This window comes from Etheostoma cragini, chromosome 18, assembly GCF_013103735.1.
Source record: "Etheostoma cragini isolate CJK2018 chromosome 18, CSU_Ecrag_1.0, whole genome shotgun sequence".
Classification (NCBI taxonomy): domain Eukaryota; kingdom Metazoa; phylum Chordata; class Actinopteri; order Perciformes; family Percidae; genus Etheostoma; species Etheostoma cragini.
In genome coordinates this window covers 9,196,615-9,215,030 of record NC_048424.1, presented here as the reverse complement: position 1 = coordinate 9,215,030, position 18,416 = coordinate 9,196,615, and the positions used below count along the sequence as shown (strand labels likewise).

General features: G+C 40.3%; 2 protein-coding genes across 3 annotated transcripts in view; one reads left to right on the top strand and one right to left on the bottom strand.

The window, feature by feature from the left end:
* akap12b (A kinase (PRKA) anchor protein 12b) overlaps positions 1-14,854 on the top strand; it is a 39,162-nt gene extending 24,308 nt beyond the window's left edge. The window contains exons 1-3 of one of the 2 annotated variants that reach the window (XM_034899752.1): positions 3,492-3,729; positions 7,137-11,372; positions 12,578-14,854. In XM_034899752.1, the coding sequence (XP_034755643.1) occupies positions 3,705-3,729; positions 7,137-11,368 (4,257 nt within the window). In that variant the 5' untranslated portion in view covers positions 3,492-3,704 and the 3' untranslated portion in view covers positions 11,369-11,372; positions 12,578-14,854. Of the gene's footprint in view, positions 1-3,491; positions 3,730-7,136; positions 11,373-12,577 lie in introns of those variants that run through there. The other variant, XM_034899751.1, reaches the window with a different exon arrangement.
* Positions 14,855-15,636: 782 nt separating this feature from the next.
* zbtb2b (zinc finger and BTB domain containing 2b) overlaps positions 15,637-18,416 on the bottom strand; it is an 8,794-nt gene continuing 6,014 nt past the window's right edge. Inside the window, exon 3 of the mRNA XM_034900253.1 lies at positions 15,637-18,416. This exon is cut by the window's right edge and continues 1,573 nt beyond it. The gene's annotated coding sequence lies outside the window, so the exon portion shown is untranslated.

Genomic DNA, 18,416 nt, shown 5'->3' with positions numbered 1-18,416 from the left:
ACCCCTCCTTTAAACATTCCTGAACTCAGGCATGTTTTCTGATTTATCGAGATATGTGGGGCGTCACCCCCCCCAGACGTGGCCCTATGTTGTCCTGATTTAGCTGAGGTTTATATACAAAATAAACATCCATTCATTTAGTGTTGTGATGGAAACCTATTTTAATTAAATAAGCATGTACTGAAAGAAAACAAATGTAAAGTTTTAACTTATATTTACTCTTATAGTTATCTTTTTTGTTTCCTATGAAAGTAAATAATGTTCTGTGGGTTTAAATAGTGTTTGGCATTAGTTCGTAATGATCGGGTCACAGCAGGTCTGTAGGGATCAAATGACCAATGAGACCAAAACTAAGTAGAGAATTACGTTAGTGTTTTATTCTTAGTCCTCTTAACTTCAATCAGAGGCATCATATACACACATATAAGAACATTTGTTAGCAGGATAAAGTCATCAGAGCTGGTTATTATGCTCGTAGGATTTGATGATGATGATAAAGATTTGAAAAAAGGTACTTTTTTATATATATAGATAGATAGATATCGATAGAGTACAGGCCAAGTTTGGAACCACCTTCTCGTTCAATGCGTTTTCTTCATGTTCATGACTATTTACATTGTAGATTATAACTGAAGGCAGCAGAACTATGAATGAACACATATGGGATTATGTACTTGACAATAAAGTGTGAAATAACTGAAAACAGGTCATATATTCTAGTTTCATCAAAGTAGCCACCCTTTGCTTTTTTGATAGCTCTGCAAACCCTTGGTGTTCTCTCAATGAGCTTCATGAGGTAGTCACCTGAAATTGTTTTCACTCCACAGTTGTGCCTTGTCAGGGTTCATTAGTGGAATTTCTTGCCTTATTAATGGTTTTGGGCCCATTAGTTGTGTTGTAGAGAAGTCAGGTTGATACGCCGCCAACAGCCTTATTGGACAACTGTTAGAATTCATATTATGGCAAGAACCAATCAGCTAAGTCAAGAGAAACAAGTGGCCATCATTACTTGAAGAAATGAGCAGTAGACATGTTTCTAGAACAACTGTTAAGAGGAGACTACGCAAATCAGGCCTTCACGGTCAAATAGCAGCTAGGAAACTACTGCTGCTAAGGACAGGCAACAAGCAGAAGAGATTTGTTTGGGCCAAGAAATACAAGGAATGGACATTAGACCAGTGGAAGTCTGTGTTTTGGTCTGATGAGTCCAAGTTTGAGATCATTGGTTCCAACCACCGTGTCTTTACAAGACGGCAAAAAGATGACCGGATGGATTCTATATGCCCTGTTCCATTTTCAGTACATAATTCCACATGTGTTCATTCATAGTTTAGATGCCTTCAGTGATAATCAGTGTAATAATACAATGTAAATAGTCATTAAAATAAAGGAAACTCATTGAATGAGACGGTGTGTTCAAACCTTTGGCCTATGCCTTCAATTGCAATAACCCATGCAGCTGAGTGTAGCCTGAAGCTGTGCCTACATTGACATATTTTAGTATGTATGAAAGTCTAGGAATGTGACCGATGTGAGTGAGTCATATAAAGGAAGCTCGGAGGGAAAAGGAAGATGTGGGCCGACCCCAAAAGAAGTACTCACATTAAACTCTAAATTCCCCTCAGTCTGACTCATTGTCTACTCAGCATAATATAGAGTACTGTCATAGTGGTCATTATGTAGTATAGTACTGATGGTAAAATAGCCACCAGATGAGTCACTCCAATAACAGAAAGCCTCACTGGTGTGTCAGAATGACATTCTTAGTAAATGACTGTGATCAAATTAGAGGGTCTTTCATTATATACCCATAGGATTCCACTCTAAACTTGCTGCATCTATTAATGCATGTAGGGAATTAAATTATATATTTAGACTAAAAACACTTAACTAACTTACTTAGACCAGAGAAAAGAGCAGAAGTGTCAGTCATAGAGAACCTAGTTTTGCAAAAGAAAACAAGCGTTTATCCCTAATGTTACGAAGATTCATTTTATTATCCTGTCTGGAAGTTTCTCCTGAAAATATACCTCATTTGCAGCTGGAAGTCCAGCAAATGCAGCACATTTCTGAGTCCCAAAGAGCTGAAAGGCTGACTGGTCATTCAGAATCAAGACAATGACAGTAGCATTAAACAAGGCCGACATTTTTGATGCAATACGGTTCCAGCACTGACCAACGGAAAAGCACTGAAGAAAGTCACAGTACGTTGTGTCTTGGTTTTGGCCACGTATGGTCCCAGAGCTTTTCTTTTTGTCTTGATTTGATTTTAAGCGGGTGTTTGCTTGCATCTTAAAAATGGAGAAAGTATTCAGTGTAAGAGTTTCAAGTAAATCTCAAACTATGAAAAGCACACAAAAATATTGTACATGCTGACGGTTATCCTGTTGGATGCAAAGACCCTGCTGTAACTGCATTAATATCGTGCCTGGAGCACGATATTAATGCAGCTATGCTTTTTATCAATACATTTTTACATATATACATTTAAAAGCTTGGACTTTTGGGTGTTTGTGTGTGGCGGGGGGCTTTCAGACGGCACTTGATTAACGCTGTTATCACCCATTCGGGAGCCTTCTTGATGGAATTCACACATTCCTCTGGGACAATGCTGAAGTGTGACAGATCAGATTATGCTGGTATTTACCTGAGGATTTATCTGCATTCCTTCTTGTCTCCCCTCCCTCAGACAAAAGCTGAATTAAATGCGTCTGCATTGGAGCAATTGAGAGTGGCTTGTTAACATTCACAGGGGGCAAGCGGCAACTCAATGGCACCCCCGTTCATGTTAGGTTTTGGTTTAAGGCCCTTGGTCTGAACTTCACCTCAATCATGGATATGTGTTGAAAGTTTTGAGACTGTGCAGTGAACTATGACTTACTATTTCATCAATTTCATAAGCAGGGAAAGGCTGGAAAAGAAACTTTAAAAAAAATTATTATTTCTAAAGTAAAAATCCAAAATTTCAAAGTAAAATCCTGAAATTTCATCTGGTTGGCCTTTTCTGAACATCCCTCCACATGATTAGTGACATTAACCATAAGATACGAGGGAGAGTCCAGTTGCCTCCTGAAAAAGGTGGGGGGGGTTGAAAGATTTTCAGTTAAACAAAAAACTGTGTTTTGAGGTCATGCATGGGTATTAAGGCCAGAGAAGGAGACTGTAGCCTTCCCCCAATCTGATTCAAAGAAACAATGTGTATGGGTTTGTGTGTATGGGGGGGAGGGTTGAATGGAGTTTGCACATGTACAATTACTTTTTTGGAGGGACGGGTAACAAATGCATCCTTAAAAGATTCTGTAATGAGCTTCAGTCGTCCCAGCTGAACACTGACGTCCGAGGGGAGGGGTCCCATTTAGAACAGCTGAAGAGAGGAGGAGGAGGTGGGAGAATGAGGGAGGAAGGGGTGGACCTAACATGACATGTGTGTCAGTCTGTTGAAATGTGTGTGGAGCCCTCTCTTCTGGTCATATTGGCTAAGAAGCGCTGGAAGAGAGAGAGAGAGAGACACTCCTTCTGCCCTCACACTGAGTTTACTAGTGTAGACGGAGCCAAGCAGAAAACCCTAATAGATTTTACTGAGTGTGAACAGAAGTAAAAGGAAACAAGAGAGACTCACATTTAAAACATATATTTTTATAATCAGATATTTTACAATCTTTTATAATTGTCTTTTTTTTAAGGATTTTTTTTACTTTTCCCCAATGCTTGGAACAATAACTCTAACAGGTAAGATTGATTCAAATAGGTCTTATTTACATTTTTAACTATTTAGAGTTCTCTTTAACTTTGCTGAACGTGTGGCAGCTTTACTGTGACGTACCAATATAATTCAAGTTAAAACTGTTCATTTATTTAGGATATGTATGAAACCCAAAGCGGGGGTTTCTCCTTAAATGAGTGAGTATAGCCGAAGGCATTGTTATCCTGAGGGTGTGGTTAGTTAACATTGTGATTTGTAAATGTCCTGGCTTTGGTTGTAGGGTGATGGTTTTGCTTAGGCTAATGTAAAAAGTAAAACAATGATTTAAAGCTGTAATGTCCTCATTTCATTCACTTTTATTCAACCCTGTTTAGAGGTTTAAGTTTAGTGTATTGAGTGTTCATTCATCATTCTTGTGCATTACAGAAAACATCTCCCTTTTTCATTGATGTTTTACAGTAGCCCTTTAGTAAAAACCTGTAGTAACAGATACCTCTCACCGTGTACTGTCTCTCACCAAAGCTAACTGCTGAATGCTCTGAAGTATACAGCCAAACTTTATTCAAAGCCTGCTTTTAGCTCATATCTTCATCCAAGCCATCCCCCTGTGTCCCATCAGAGAAGTTTTTCATTAGATTAGAGTGGGATCCTAATTCCCAGTGGGGCTTTTCAGCTTAGCCGCAGAGGGTAGGGACTGAGGAGAGGGGGCGTATGAAATTAATTGCATGCCAAAACTGATTCTTCTTTGGTTCATAACTGGAAGTGATGGTTCAAATGCGCAGGTCTGGAAATTTTTGCTTTGTGGGAACCTCAGGTTTGGGTTTATATACATACGCATATAAATAGATTAATATTAAGTTTTGTATAAATGGCTTTAGGTGAATTTAATTCAGACTTTAACTAAATGGTGTAACTGTGTGATATCTGTGCTGTTGATTCCTTGGAGTCAGTGTGACCACACCTTTGATACAGAAAGGGGGTGCTTGTATAGGGTTTGTTGGGGGAGGGTGTAGATGTCTTCTTGCCCTCTTTTTTTTAACGGACTTCTTTTGTTTAAATGGCTTTTGCTCAAGACTATGATTACAAGGATTTGCATACATTTGGCAAAGTTTGTAAACAGCTGCCATTTATCTACCCAGCTGCCCCCCTCCCCCTCAAACAACACACAAACACATAGCGGTGCTAAAACAGCCACAGCAGAAACATTATCTGATCTCACTGGAGAGTGTTTGTTTTTTGGCTGCAGAGATATTTAATATGAGAGGATCGCCTTACCACGTGCTCTTGCACATAAACAAAGCATGTCTCCAGCAGAGAGAAGCATTTTAACTATGAATGTGTGTCAGAGATATGTAACACCCTCTAAAGTCAGTTAGGGCTTCGGCCCTAGGGCAGACCCCTGCCCCCCTACCCCTTAACGCCATCCCTTCATCTCTTTACTGTCCCATCCTTGTCCCCCCGTAGCCTCCCCCTTCACACTCATTCTTTCTGGTACAGTCGTTATTTAAAATACCCACCCACCTCCACCACACATTAACCCCCGTCACAAACTAATTCAATTACAGGGATGTTAACAATTGTGTGCCTGTGTAAAAAAAGAAAAGTTCAATAGGAGATGCCAGTAGTCTGTTAAATCAACATGGTTCCTGTTTTATTATCCATGTAGGTACACATGGCCTTGTCCGGCAGTCTGAGTGAGTCCATCTTGGAATAAATCATGGCCCCACACATACCCTGAAAATAACACCTATGTGAAAGAGAGCCCACTGCCATGGGACACTGCTGTATTTTATAAATTGCCCAGGTCTTTCTTTATTCATGTTTACACAATTTTGGTAAAGTCAGCAAACTTCCCCCAAGCTGCAATGTGTGTTGATAATGGAAAGAATTGACCACCCCCCTTCCTTTATTTCTCAGGGGGCCAGAGAGGGAAGGCCATTGTGTATGCGTGAGTGTGTGCCTTGGGTGGGGGGTGGGTGCCCATCCATCCTGCTGTGGTGGAATTTGGGTCAAGGAGATTGGGACTTTTTAAGTAGGGGCAGTGGTGGAGGCCTGTATTGTTTGGTTTGAATCCTACATGGGCACAGTCGAGACAGTTTAACCGAAAAACAAATAAACATTCTTGAAGTCCCCTGGCATTTAAATTTAGATTATGTTTAGAACATCCCAAAATAATTTTCCCAAACAGAGTCAACAGCATAGCTCACATTCCTCTCAAGTCAAATCTATACATAAGACATGGGTGTGCCCCACTAATAACATAGTGTGTAAAACACTTCTTTATTTTATCATACAAATTTAGTGTAAAACACTGCAGTGTATATGGTGAGGTTTTATCCCATTTGTAGAAACAATAGTTTTTTCTATTTAAAAGTTAAAATATTCTAGGACTGCAATGCTGAGTGAAGCCTATAATTTAGGGAAAGGATGTGGACATATGTGGATGCATAATTTTACATTGTTGTGTAAGACAAGAACACAGTCATTTTTTACAGATTTCTTTCAAAACTGAAGCCAATTATCATAGCAAATACAAAAAATGAAAATTGCAGTTGGGATCAAATACCTTGTTTTTTACAGTGTGCTCATTTTTTGTGAAGCCGGTTATTCCCACAGTGTGCATGATTTTAGGGAGTCCATGTGCGTCTTTGTATTTCCCAGTGTGTGTAATCGGGTAAGCTGATAGGCGTTAAAAGTCTTGGGAATTTGTTTTTAAAGTCCATGGGTATCAGATGTGAGGTTTCCCAGACTGTAGTGAGGTCTTAGAAGAAAAACAGAGAAAAAGAAGAAGACAAGTTTCAAACACTGGCAGGTCATCCCCCTACGCCTTCCTCTGTCAAAACACAGACATGGCGGGCAAACATTGTGTGTTTGTGTTGCATACTGTTAAGGCATTTTTTATTTTTATTTTAATAAACTATATTCTATAGTGTAATTAAGCCCTGGTTTATACAGGCTTCAATCAGGATGCACTTCAAACGGGCAGTGTCGGCAACAAGTGTCAGCAACAAGTGTGCAACGTTTTCTATAAAACTCACTTTAGAGATTACGGTTTTATTTGTTTCAATGCCTTTTTTTAATGTTTACATAGCACAGGATTAGCTGGGCTACTTTGTAATCTCATTAGAATTAAGTAGTCATATGTTAGATCAAATCTGCAGTGGGGTTATGATCTCAACATCTGTTTAATGCAGATGGCAATGAGACATCCTCTGTTTTTAATGGCGGTTCTCTTCAGAGAAATGGCATAGAGATTTTTATTGAACACAGATTAATCTCCTTACCACTACCCAAATATGTGTAATTGCAAGTTACAAATCATAGCTCTGTTCATTATGTGAATATTGTTAGGGATGTTTCTTTGGCGTGGTAGGAGCTGGGAGAGGAAGGAAAAGAATTATCATCAAAGTTCTTTCGTTTCTTGTCATTTCAGTTGGCCAGCCAGATGCTGTGGCTCAGAAGGAGGAGGCTTCTGACACTGTGGACACCATCCAGGGTGACGTGGCTCCTCAAGTGAACAGCGAGAAAGGGGAGAAAGAGTCTCCTGATGCCAATGACATCTCTGCTATTGAGGAGAAAGCAGCGGAGGAGAAACCGGAGGAAGCCAGTGAGGTGGGCTTCAAGAAGATCTTCCGCTTTGTGGGCTTTAAGTTCACACTGAAGAAGGACAAAAGTGAGGAGAAAGATCCTGTGAAGCTCTTGACAATCAAAGATAAAGGAGAGGAGGATGAGGTTACTAGGACTGATGAACCTATGAAGGAGGAAGAGGCTGCCACTGTTGAGGAGAAAAGCACAACTGAAGAAAAGGAGGCTGATACAGTGGAATCTACTGCTGAGATAGAAGTATGTCAAGACAAAGACAAAGCTGAAACCACTGATGCCCCAGCTGAAGTCCCTGCTGCTGAAGCTATTGATGAAGCAGTCAAGGAGGAAGGAACGGAGAAGGAAGAAGAGACCACCCTGTCCCCCTTCAGGAAGCTCTTTAGTGGAGGGCTCTTCTCTAACCTGAGAAAGAAAGCCAGCATCAAAAAGACTAAAGAGGAGGAAGACAAGGAGGCCGCTGTTGAGAAGGAGACAGCTAAGACAGAGGAAACTGCTGCTGTTGTGGAAGGAAAGGTGGAGAAGGATGAGGTGGAGCAAGAATCTAAGGAGGAGGCACCAGCAACTCCAGAGGAAGTGAAGCCAGAGACTACCCCAGAGCCAGAGGTCACTGTTGAAACCCCTGCCGCAGGAACTACTGAAGAGACTAAACAAGAAGGGGAAAAGGCTGAACCTAGTGCAGAAGAGAAGGCTCCAGCAGAGGTGACTTCTGAGGCTGAGCTACAGTCATCACAGGAGAAGGCTAAGCCCCAGGGTAGCCCCCTGAAGAAGCTTTTCGCTGGAGCTGGCTTGAAGAAGCTCTCAACAAAGAAACAAAAGACCAAGAAAGAGACTGAGACAAAACTTACTGAGTCTGGGGAGCAGGTGTCTGAGCAGCTACAATCCTCCACGGAGTCAGCAGAGGCTCCAAAAACTGACAGTGGGCCCTCATCTCCCGAGGAGTCAGGAGAGCATGTTATTGCTGTGGAGGTAACCCAGAATGAGTCTAGCCAAGAGACTGATGGTGAAGTTGCCTCTGATGGAGAGAAGAAAAAAGAGGGTATCATTGCCTGGTCCTCCTTCAAGAAACTAGTAACACCCAAGAAGCGTGTAAAAAGGTCTTCCGAAAGCGAAGATGAAGCCACAGGTGAGAAACCAGCAAAGTCTGCCACCCTGTCCTCTTCTGAGAGTGCCCCTTTAGCAGATAAGAGTGTTGAGGAGGAGGAGGATAAGGAGGATAAACCAACTGAGGAAGAGCCAAAGACTGAAAACACTGAGAAACTGGTCAGCAGCACTGAGGAGCCCAAAAAGAAAATGGACACCTCTGTCTCCTGGGAGGCTCTCATGTGTATGGGTGGACCCAAAAAGAGGACTAGGAGGACCTCTGATTCTGACGATGAGGAAACCAAGGTTGAAGAGGAGTCAACAGCAGCAGTAGAGGGGGAGCAGGAGGGCAAAACTGAGGCTGCCATTGTCACCTCCCAAACAGAGAGTGATGGAGAATTTGTTTCCTCCACTGAACCTTTAGGCACCCCCCCGGATAAAGAGTCCACCTGGGACACACTGAAACGCATGGTTATGCCAAAGAATAAAGCCAAAAATGAGGAAAAGCCAGAGGAGACTCCAGAACAATGCCAGTCAGACAGTGAAGCACCAAAAGATGAGTCATCATTCTCTTTGAGGAAGCTCTTCCCTGGACGCAGAAAGAAGAAGACTGAAAAACAAGCCTCCACTGAACAAGGCTCAGGTGAAGAGGACTCTGACACGCCAGCTGTGGTTCCTCTCTCAGAGTATGATGACCAAGTTACAGTTGAACAGGATGCACCAGCAGAACCGGCTGAAGTCCAAACAAAAGAATCCGCTGAAGATAGATCCCCTTCCTGGATCCCAGCCACTGTCGAAGACGGTGATGATCAACACGATCAGCTGAGTGACATTCCAGAAGAGGCTGAGAATGCTGCCACGCCAAAGTCTGTTGACACTGACAACGCAGAGGATGAAACGGAAGACAAGGAGAATATGTCCCCTAAAGGTACCAAAAGTACAGGGCGTAGACTGTCTACGGCTGAGGTGAAGCCTGTCGCTCCAGCTCCATCTGCAAATACCACTCTAGTCCAGGGAACCAAGCCAGAGAGCGCAGATGAGGTTATTGAGGGCGTAGAGGCCCAGATTAGTGAAATTCCACCCCAGACCAATGTAACTGTTGAAGATGTACCAGTTGAGGTAGTTTCTGAGAAAATTGAGTGTGAACCACCAACTGAGGAGGCAGACTCAAAGACAATAACTATCTTGAAGCCACATGCTCGTGACGAGGCCATGGCTATCTGCACTGGCCTAGACACCAAGGAGATTGCCGAAGTAGCTCTGGAGAAACCTGTAATGCCCGTTGTAGCATGTGTGGCTGTGATCCATGATGCTGTAAGCACAGAGGTATCAGTGGAAGAGAATACAGCAAGTACAAAGGCCAATGCTAAAGAAGATGCCATGCTCAATGCCCAAGTGTACCAAGTAGAAACCACCAAGGTTGAGTCTGTTGAAAGTTCACAGGGTGGATTGGACATCCAAGCTGCCGAGGAGAACCACGAACCTGAGATTGTGAAGGCTGGAATTGTCAAAACTGTTCAGGAGGAGGCAGAAATCATCCAGCCTACCACCATGAGCCAGAACTGTATTAATGCTGTTATAGTCGATCCCATTACACCAACATCTGAACCAGATGTTTGCACCCAGAGTGTAGAAGTCACTGAGCCAACAATAGAAACCAAGGAAGTGCAAATGAATGTGGAGCAGCTTGCTGCCACTGAAAAAAATACTGTAAAAGAGGTAGCTCAGTATGTGACCGAAGAGGTAGCCTCCACCATATGTGAAACCACAAAGACCACCAACACAGAGGATGCTGGGCCAGCCATCCTTGTTGTACCAAGTGAGGAGGTTTCTGTTATCACTCAGACAGTTGTCCTTGTGGCCCCAGTCAGTGCGGCAACATCACCCATGGCGACCATGGAAAATGCAGCACTGTCAGAGTCAGTTGGCAATAAACCAATCCAGGTGCAGGAAACCGAGGAGGAGGAGGAGGAGACGACAGTTGAGGAGAGAGTGGAGACCCTTCAAACAGCAAAGTCAGAGATCAGCTCAGGCAATGAGCAGTCCAACGAGAAAATGGAGGAAATCAATGAGGATATCCAACAGTCCAGTGAAATTGAGGCTCAGAGCATAGTCATTGCCCAGGCTGTCATTCAGGATGCCATGGATAAAGTTTCAGAAGACACCCCTGAATCCAAAAAGTCCACCACCCCGACACCAGTCCAGGCTGTGGCAACAACCGAGAAAGAGATTGAAATCACAACAGAGGGCCCCGTTATCACTGAAACCCCTGTTGCTGTCTGTGAAAAAGGCGCACCAAAGTCACCTCAGCTTCTCTGTGTTGCCATGGAGGTCATTGACACAATCCCAGTTGAGGTCACAGAGAGCATTGATGTCACTGTAGAGGAGCAGAAACCAGACGAAAAGTTGAAGAAAGCTGTGGAGGTAAATGTAAGTGAAGAAACTGTCGTAGTGGAAGAAGTGGTCGAGATAAAGACAGAGAGTCCGATAGGTGAGGAGCTTGAACAGGTCAAGGAGGAACAGAGCAAAGACGACGCAGAGGTTCAGAAACCAGATGTAAAAGAAGCAGCCGAGGAAGTGGAACCACAATCGGAGGAAGCAAAGGCAGAGACCCCTTCAGAAGAGAAGAAAGACAAAGTGCTTGATATCCACATGCCGGTCCAAATAGTCCTGCAGACGGCGCAGGTATTTGAGGAACCGTCAGTGGAAGAAGAGGCCGTGGAAGAGTTTGACAGCAGCGGCCTTGTGGCAGAAGGCACCGAGTTAAAAGCTGAGATTGCTGCATCTGAACACAAACTCTCAACGCCGTCAGAAGAACACCGAGAGATGGCTTCAGCAGAGGTTTCCTCTCCCAGCCAAGTCACTGTGGCAGAGACACCGTCGGGAAAGTGCGCAGAAGTGATGGCGCAGGTGATCGAAGTGATCGAGGAGGCTGTGAAGGAGATTGAGCCTGTGTCTACAGAGATCACAGCGGCATCATGAGCAGGTAAGACTGATCTTACAACATTAATATTGAATGTTTATGACAACTGTTTCATATGGTAACAAATCAAAATGCAGGTACCGGTTATCAGAAGTGTAAGTAAATTAAATGCTTTTTAGTAATTCAGTATTGTAAAATTAGTGATGGAACAGTACAGAAAGAGAGTTATTTTCAAAATTCCTTTTGTTTGTCTATCAAACAATCTTCTCATCGTGTTTTTTTAAAACCTCAATGGGCCCTACTTTTGATTAGGGAGCAGGGGAGGGGATTTGCCCACTGACCAAATGAAAAAGCTTTTGTTCGGGGTATGAGTAACCAGGGGACCTTTGATATCAAAGCAGGAATGCCGCCGTTGACCCCTTCTTTGTAGGCCGGGGTCTTAAAGGGAAGCGGTGTGAGGGGCAGATGAACTTGTGCTGAAAGACTGATTATGAGTCCTTCGCTCCCTCCTTCTGTTTTACTTCTATCACAGGCTCAGTATGGAGTCAAGAAACCATGTCGGAGTATTCATATGTTAGATTTAATTACAAAGCCTCAAAGAGGCTTTTTTTGACTGAAAAATATATTTAATATGTAAAGGATAGTGCAATTTTAATGTGCAATGTTTCAGTGACATACTGATGTTATCTGATGTCTGATGTTATATGTGGAGGAGGGAGAAACTGGGCGTAGTTCCCTTTTAATATTTATTACGCAGTCGTGCATCTCTGCAGCAGAGGAAAGTCTGGAGAGGGATAGAAATGGGAGAGAACAGCAGGAAAGAGCTTGACAAGTTATAGCAGCACTCACACAAAGTGTGTGCTGAGTCATATAAACTAACCTTAAAACAGTAAAAGAGAAAACAAAAAACTAAAAGTTGGAAGGAAAACTAAGGAATATTGTAGGGGGAAATGATTAAGGAGTCATAATTTACATTTACAGTATATAAACAGCTTTTCATGTTATATATTATGACTAAGGATTTATTGAGATTGACATATCCCAATACACAGTACAGTACAAACCAATTGCGTGGTGCACCAGAGAGGAGCTCAATATTCTTAAAAAATAATTAATTTAATTCTGTTTTTTTGTTTTTTGACAACCTAACACTCCAAGAGACAGTGGTTTTGTGTAATGTCAATCCAAGATGGTTTCGTTTTCCAGAGAAGAAAAGATGCAGTCTTTTCTTTTTCCTTATATCTTGTTTGTGTTCTTTTCCATCACAGCTCAAGATACGAGACTGATGCGTGGGAGACGCACTGGTTGGACCAGGAAGTGATGAGGGAGAGAGATATAGAGGCTGCTCTGTGGTAACACACTAAGACTGGGCCCATCCCGCCCAGAGAGACTGAATGACCTCCACCTTCCCTTCCACCTGTACTCTAACCCCATCCTGCAGCCCTGTCACCCCAATGTGACGTCCCACCGCCATATCCTCACCCGTTCACTCGCTCTCATACACACACACACACACACACACACACACACACACACACACACACACACACAAAAGCATGTCCTGTGCCTCAGAAGCATCCCATCTGGCTTATAATCAGTGTGATAAGAGTCTGCAACCTGGTTGATTTTGTATCGGTTCATATGTGTGTGCGTGTGTGTTTGTATGTTTACAGTAGGGAGAGTAAGATGATGTCAGAAGGTGAAGAGATGGAGGATTATTATCTTGTATATTGTATTTATATCTTGAGTAATCTTTTTATTCCCCCCCCCCTAAGTCTTTATTTTTTCATTCTTTATTTGGACAGTTTTGCCTTGTTTTTTTTAAAATACCATTAAGCTGTGACACATCAGGTATTCTTTTGAGCAACATTGTGACGGTAAATTAAACGGTTGATTCAGATAAACATGTAAAAAGTTTCTAGTAAAATCTACCAAAACAAATGTCAGACTGTTACTGCTTATCACAGCATTTAATAGTCCTATTCAATGATTATTTCAAGACTCTGTAGCAAGTATAACTACACCATGGTACAAGTGTGAATCCACTGACAGTAAGTGATAACACTGACTGAAGAAAAACAGTAAGACCGCAGAGAGAGGATGATAATATCTATCAAAAATGCTTTTGACACATTCTCTTGTCACAATGTGTTCTCACTGCACCCCAACAAAAATACTTAATAAGCTCCATGTAGATAAGACAAACAATTGCCTGATTTACTGTGAAAAAGTCATTGTTACACATTGTTTCATGTAAAAAAAAAAAAAAAACTAAATAAAATAAAGTACTATTGTAACACCATGTGGTAGAGGTATTTTGGTAACGGTGACGTGCAAAGTGTGTAAGCAAACTTTTGGCACTGGAAGAGTTGGAGTGGGTAGACACACTACAAATCATAATGTGTCACAGTGTACAATAGCAATGATTCTGAGTTATTATGTGACATATTTTTAGTATTATTTGTGTTGCAATTTTAAATTGAACACCTTCCTTACTACAATATATTTATATTGCTTGAGGAAAAGAAATAGTATGTAATGCCTATGTTGACGCCCTCTGTGGCTTACAAAAGTAGTGCACATTTACCCTTTGTTCTTCACTCACCATGATGGCTAAAATTCATTAAACTGGTTGACTATTTAGGTGAAAGGCACAAACTCTGACATTGTATCAGAATTACCTTAAATCTCATTTCACTCTTAATTTAGAAACCAAATCGAGTTTGGATCAATCTCGGAGTTTGGATTAGTCACGGCCTTTCCATTGCTCACAAGATAAGACATCCGTTGTATCCAATTAAATTACAAAAGCATCTACTCAGCTGCTTTGAGTTAAGCATCAAACCTAAATCACAAGGTCAAGGCTTATTTTGCAAGTTTGTTGGCAAAGTAGATGTTTTATGGTGGAGGAATATCTGCAACATTCCTGGGGTCCAACTTTAGCACCAAAGGAAAACGTGGGTTACACTGGTATTTGTTCATGTCCTACCAAATTTGGCAAAGTTGTACTGTCAATTATTCAGACATCTTGAGAATGAACTGTGAGTGCTTCTATAATCCATTGATTTTAATTTGACTCAAGCAGCTTTAGAGGCTCATATTTCACTCAGCTTTATGACCAAACGAGAGAAAGATCAGGAAGTACAGACTTTTAGGTCACCACTTCCCTTTACTTTGATTCAAGAGGGTGTGTCACATCTATACTTGCTTTATGTAAAAATGAATGATAAAAAAAAGACAGGGTGAGCTGAAGACTTTGGCTATTGTTGCCTATTGTAAAGCATTTAGTTGGGGCACCCGCCCACTTCAGTCCTTTCTGCTTTTTGTAACACACTTACTGTGAACCTGTTAACATTTGTACAGATTGTATACCTAATGTATGTACTTAAAATCATATTGTTGTAATACTAACTAATAACCCGCAGCCATTTAGCATATTCATGTAGCATGGCCTTAATGGTCTTTTATATTTTCCAAGCTGTCAATAGTAAGGATATAGAGAAACTTGTCTATATTTCATTCAATAAAGCTAGATAAAATTGATGTGTGCTTTGTATTCATCTCTGGATCTTTTAATACATCACTATAAAGGCGTGAATTACAAAGGATAGAAAGGAAATGTACCGCTGACCCTTTAACCCCTGCCCACCCCATATAGTCATCGCCTGGTTTCCTCGTGTAATAATGCTTGTATAATATCAACCCTGCAATGCAAGTTTTAAACATCTTTTTTTCAGGAATTATTGTGCTGACACTTTAGATCCAGGCCGGATTACAAAGCTTCTGAACACCTAGGATGACTCGGGAGGCCTCTTTGAAAAGGCCCATGTGTTGGCCTTCACGCTAAACAGCTTGAAGCGATGCAGACATTGTGAGCATTATTTAACTTGATTAATGGATTCATCATTACAGAATTCTTGTACAAAGACACTGTAATTCCCGGATGGATAAAGAAACTTCTAAAAGGCTTCGCAGGGAAGACTTTGTTGAAACGTTCCTTCCTACTTCTAAACCAAAAAAGTAAGTCTCTACACGATTGATCTGGAGTTATTAAATATGGCATAAAACGGGTAGTTTGCTGTCAACATTGTTGGCCTCAAATGTAGTTTTCAGCAGATTTAAGTGTTAATTTGTCAACAACTCCCCCATAAGGCTGTACAGACAATAAATGACAATACAGGTAAAACAATCTTCATAGCAGTAGTAATTGTTAAAAAAAAACATTTGCTTACAATTGTATTTAAGTGTGCTATCACCTATAGCTATAATCATCAAATAACCTCTCCTGTGTTGTTGAAGTAAAGACGAGACAAAAGACCCACAACTATAAAAAGACATGTTTTTATTGTTCATTTTTCATTGAAAAGAACAAACTTGTTTATACAGAAACTTACTCACATTCCTGAGAACACAGATTGATCACAGTATATGTCAGATGGGCAAGATCATTAGTTTAAAATTAAATTTTTGCTTTTGATAAACAACAGTGGACAGAAAAGACAAAAGATGTCAAACTTCTCATCTTCCTGAGATGTTTAAACACACATTCACAAACCATTTAGCTACAAGACTGATGTGGCATGCCAACAATAACAACTTCAGCTGAGGAAAGATTTGGACTTTGTACTGTGCATATTTCTGTGTATCAATTGAGCTATAAGAAATGAATGTCAGTAGTACAGCGTTTCAGTTGCCTCAACAAAACAAGCTTGAAATCAAGACACAAACACAAATTCTTTCCCTTGGCAAAAACACTTTTGTATTTATGTGATGGAATATTTAACTATGGAAAATATCACTATGGTCATATATAATTGGCAACCGTTTAAGAAAAACACTAATAAAGATAGTACTTCAAATTTGACAGCCTTCCCCCTCACTCGACCTGAGTAGACAAATAAGACAACAGCTCCCTCTAGCTAAACACTAGGCTCATTGCATCAAAGCAACAGCTGCTTTTCAATATTTAATGTAAATTTAGTAAGATTTACAGTACAAAAAATCCCACTTAAACCAAATTGGTGCTGGGCCTCATCTTTATTGTCAAAAATCTGTAATTGGCTGGGTAAAATTGTCTCAAAGAAGAAGAAAAAAAAAAGTACACATATAATAAACATACTAAGGATGGGCATTTTTTTTATATTTTCACAAAACAAAAATGATTAAAAGATGGAACCAAGTCATTAAACATTTAAAATACTTTCTACAACACACATGAATGAGCTTCTGTGTGTCTTAGTTAACAACTCTGCTTTAAAATAATAAGGGAAATTATATTATTAGTCTAGCTATCACTGCTGTCAGGGAGCAATTTGGAAGACAAATGTCCAACTATTCATTTTTGTTTTTTGCAACGATAAAAAAAAAACAGAAACTCAAGACAGTAATAGTCACTGATTTTAAATGTGCACAAACTTTAAAGGGCCTAATCAAGAATGTTGTTCCTTGACACCCTGTAATATGCTGCCTGCGCTTCTGTTACACTTGACATGTTTCAGCCTGACAAATTATATAACTGCTTCACATTAAGTCGTCATGCATGTAAAGATTTAGTTTTTTACAATTTCTAGTTATCAGTAGTTCAAAGAAAGTGTTTCTCTTACCACAAACAATGTATCTTCTTGTCAGTTATAAAAGCATATTTTATATTCCCTTAACACATTTGCACCCAGACTGTCAAGTATATAGATATATCATCCTGGCATTTCATATTTCTTATTAAAGCTAACTCGCCATGTGTCACGCCCCCGAACCAGCCTGAGTTCATATGATCTCCGCACTGACAGGTAAAACATTCAAACTACTATTCAAACTACCTCTGCATCACATACATTTTAAAGTGTTCACCTGCATATTTTTAAATGCTTTTTCAAAAATGGAATGAGAAGGCTATTAATTAGCACAAATTTGGGGAATAGACTCAAAATCCCCAAATCCCATTTTTAATTCTAACCTATTTCTTGAAGAAATTAAAGATACATGTATTATGCCCATCCCTAATACATGCGTTTGCCTAACCAAATGTAATTTTATTTTGAAAAGTATTTGTCTACTAATATACATACACATTTGCAATATAAAGTAATCTTTGTAAATATAGCATTGTATATAAAATTTAAAAAGCATGTCAAATAAAAATGAAGGGCTTTAAAAAGAAGATTGGAACATTATATAAAGACAATGTTGTCCAGCTCAGCCTCTCATCAAGGTGTGTCTTTCTGAATGTAACATGTAATGTGATTTTGCTTCTTTAATCAGTGACCAAAGAGTCAGACAACACAAGTAAAAATGAGAAAGTAGAAAAAGAAAAGTGGCTCAACTGTAAACACAATGAACACTCTTGCTTGTTGTGACCAATTTTCAGTGGCCAAACTCTTATTATGAGGAGCAATTGTGCTTTAATTAGGCGTAATGACATAGGAACTATAAACGCATTTAGCACAGTCAACAAAACACAGAGTAACACAACTAAATATTGGTCATTACTTTACATTTCAAGTTAATCTTTCTGCTGAGCCGAAACATGAATGGAAGACAAATGTACTTTCGGGCATCTACTCAACAAAAAAAAGGGGGAAAAGAAGAATAGAAAATGAGTACAGATTGTCTCAGGGCTGAATATATTTGTGTGTATATTGTGTATTATAATTTATACCTGATCTCCTGACTCAGCCTCTCATTTATGACCATGTAAAAACAACTCTTCTGTGCAGCGCCAGAGGGACTGTTGGAAGTTCGCAAAATTTTCTCCTCCTCAAATCTAGCACAGCAAAGTCATCTCACAACATGCTGTGTCCTCCGGAACTGTCTCTGCTTCCTTTTCCTCTTATACTCAAAGTATGCCTGTGCAGCCTTACCACAACTTTATCTCTTAAGAAAAAATCACGTGGTACATTCTGACATGTGAGTCTAATACCAATGTACACCAACATTAAAATGAGATGAAACAAGATAATAGTTATTTTATCTCCCTCCTTGGTATTTAGCTTGAATCTAATGTTATTTGCTTTTATTATAATGTTGGACTGAATTTCAGAGAGCTATAGGTGATTTACTTTACTATTCATTTGACTTTTTTCATACTAAGGGCCCAAAAAGTCCAAAATA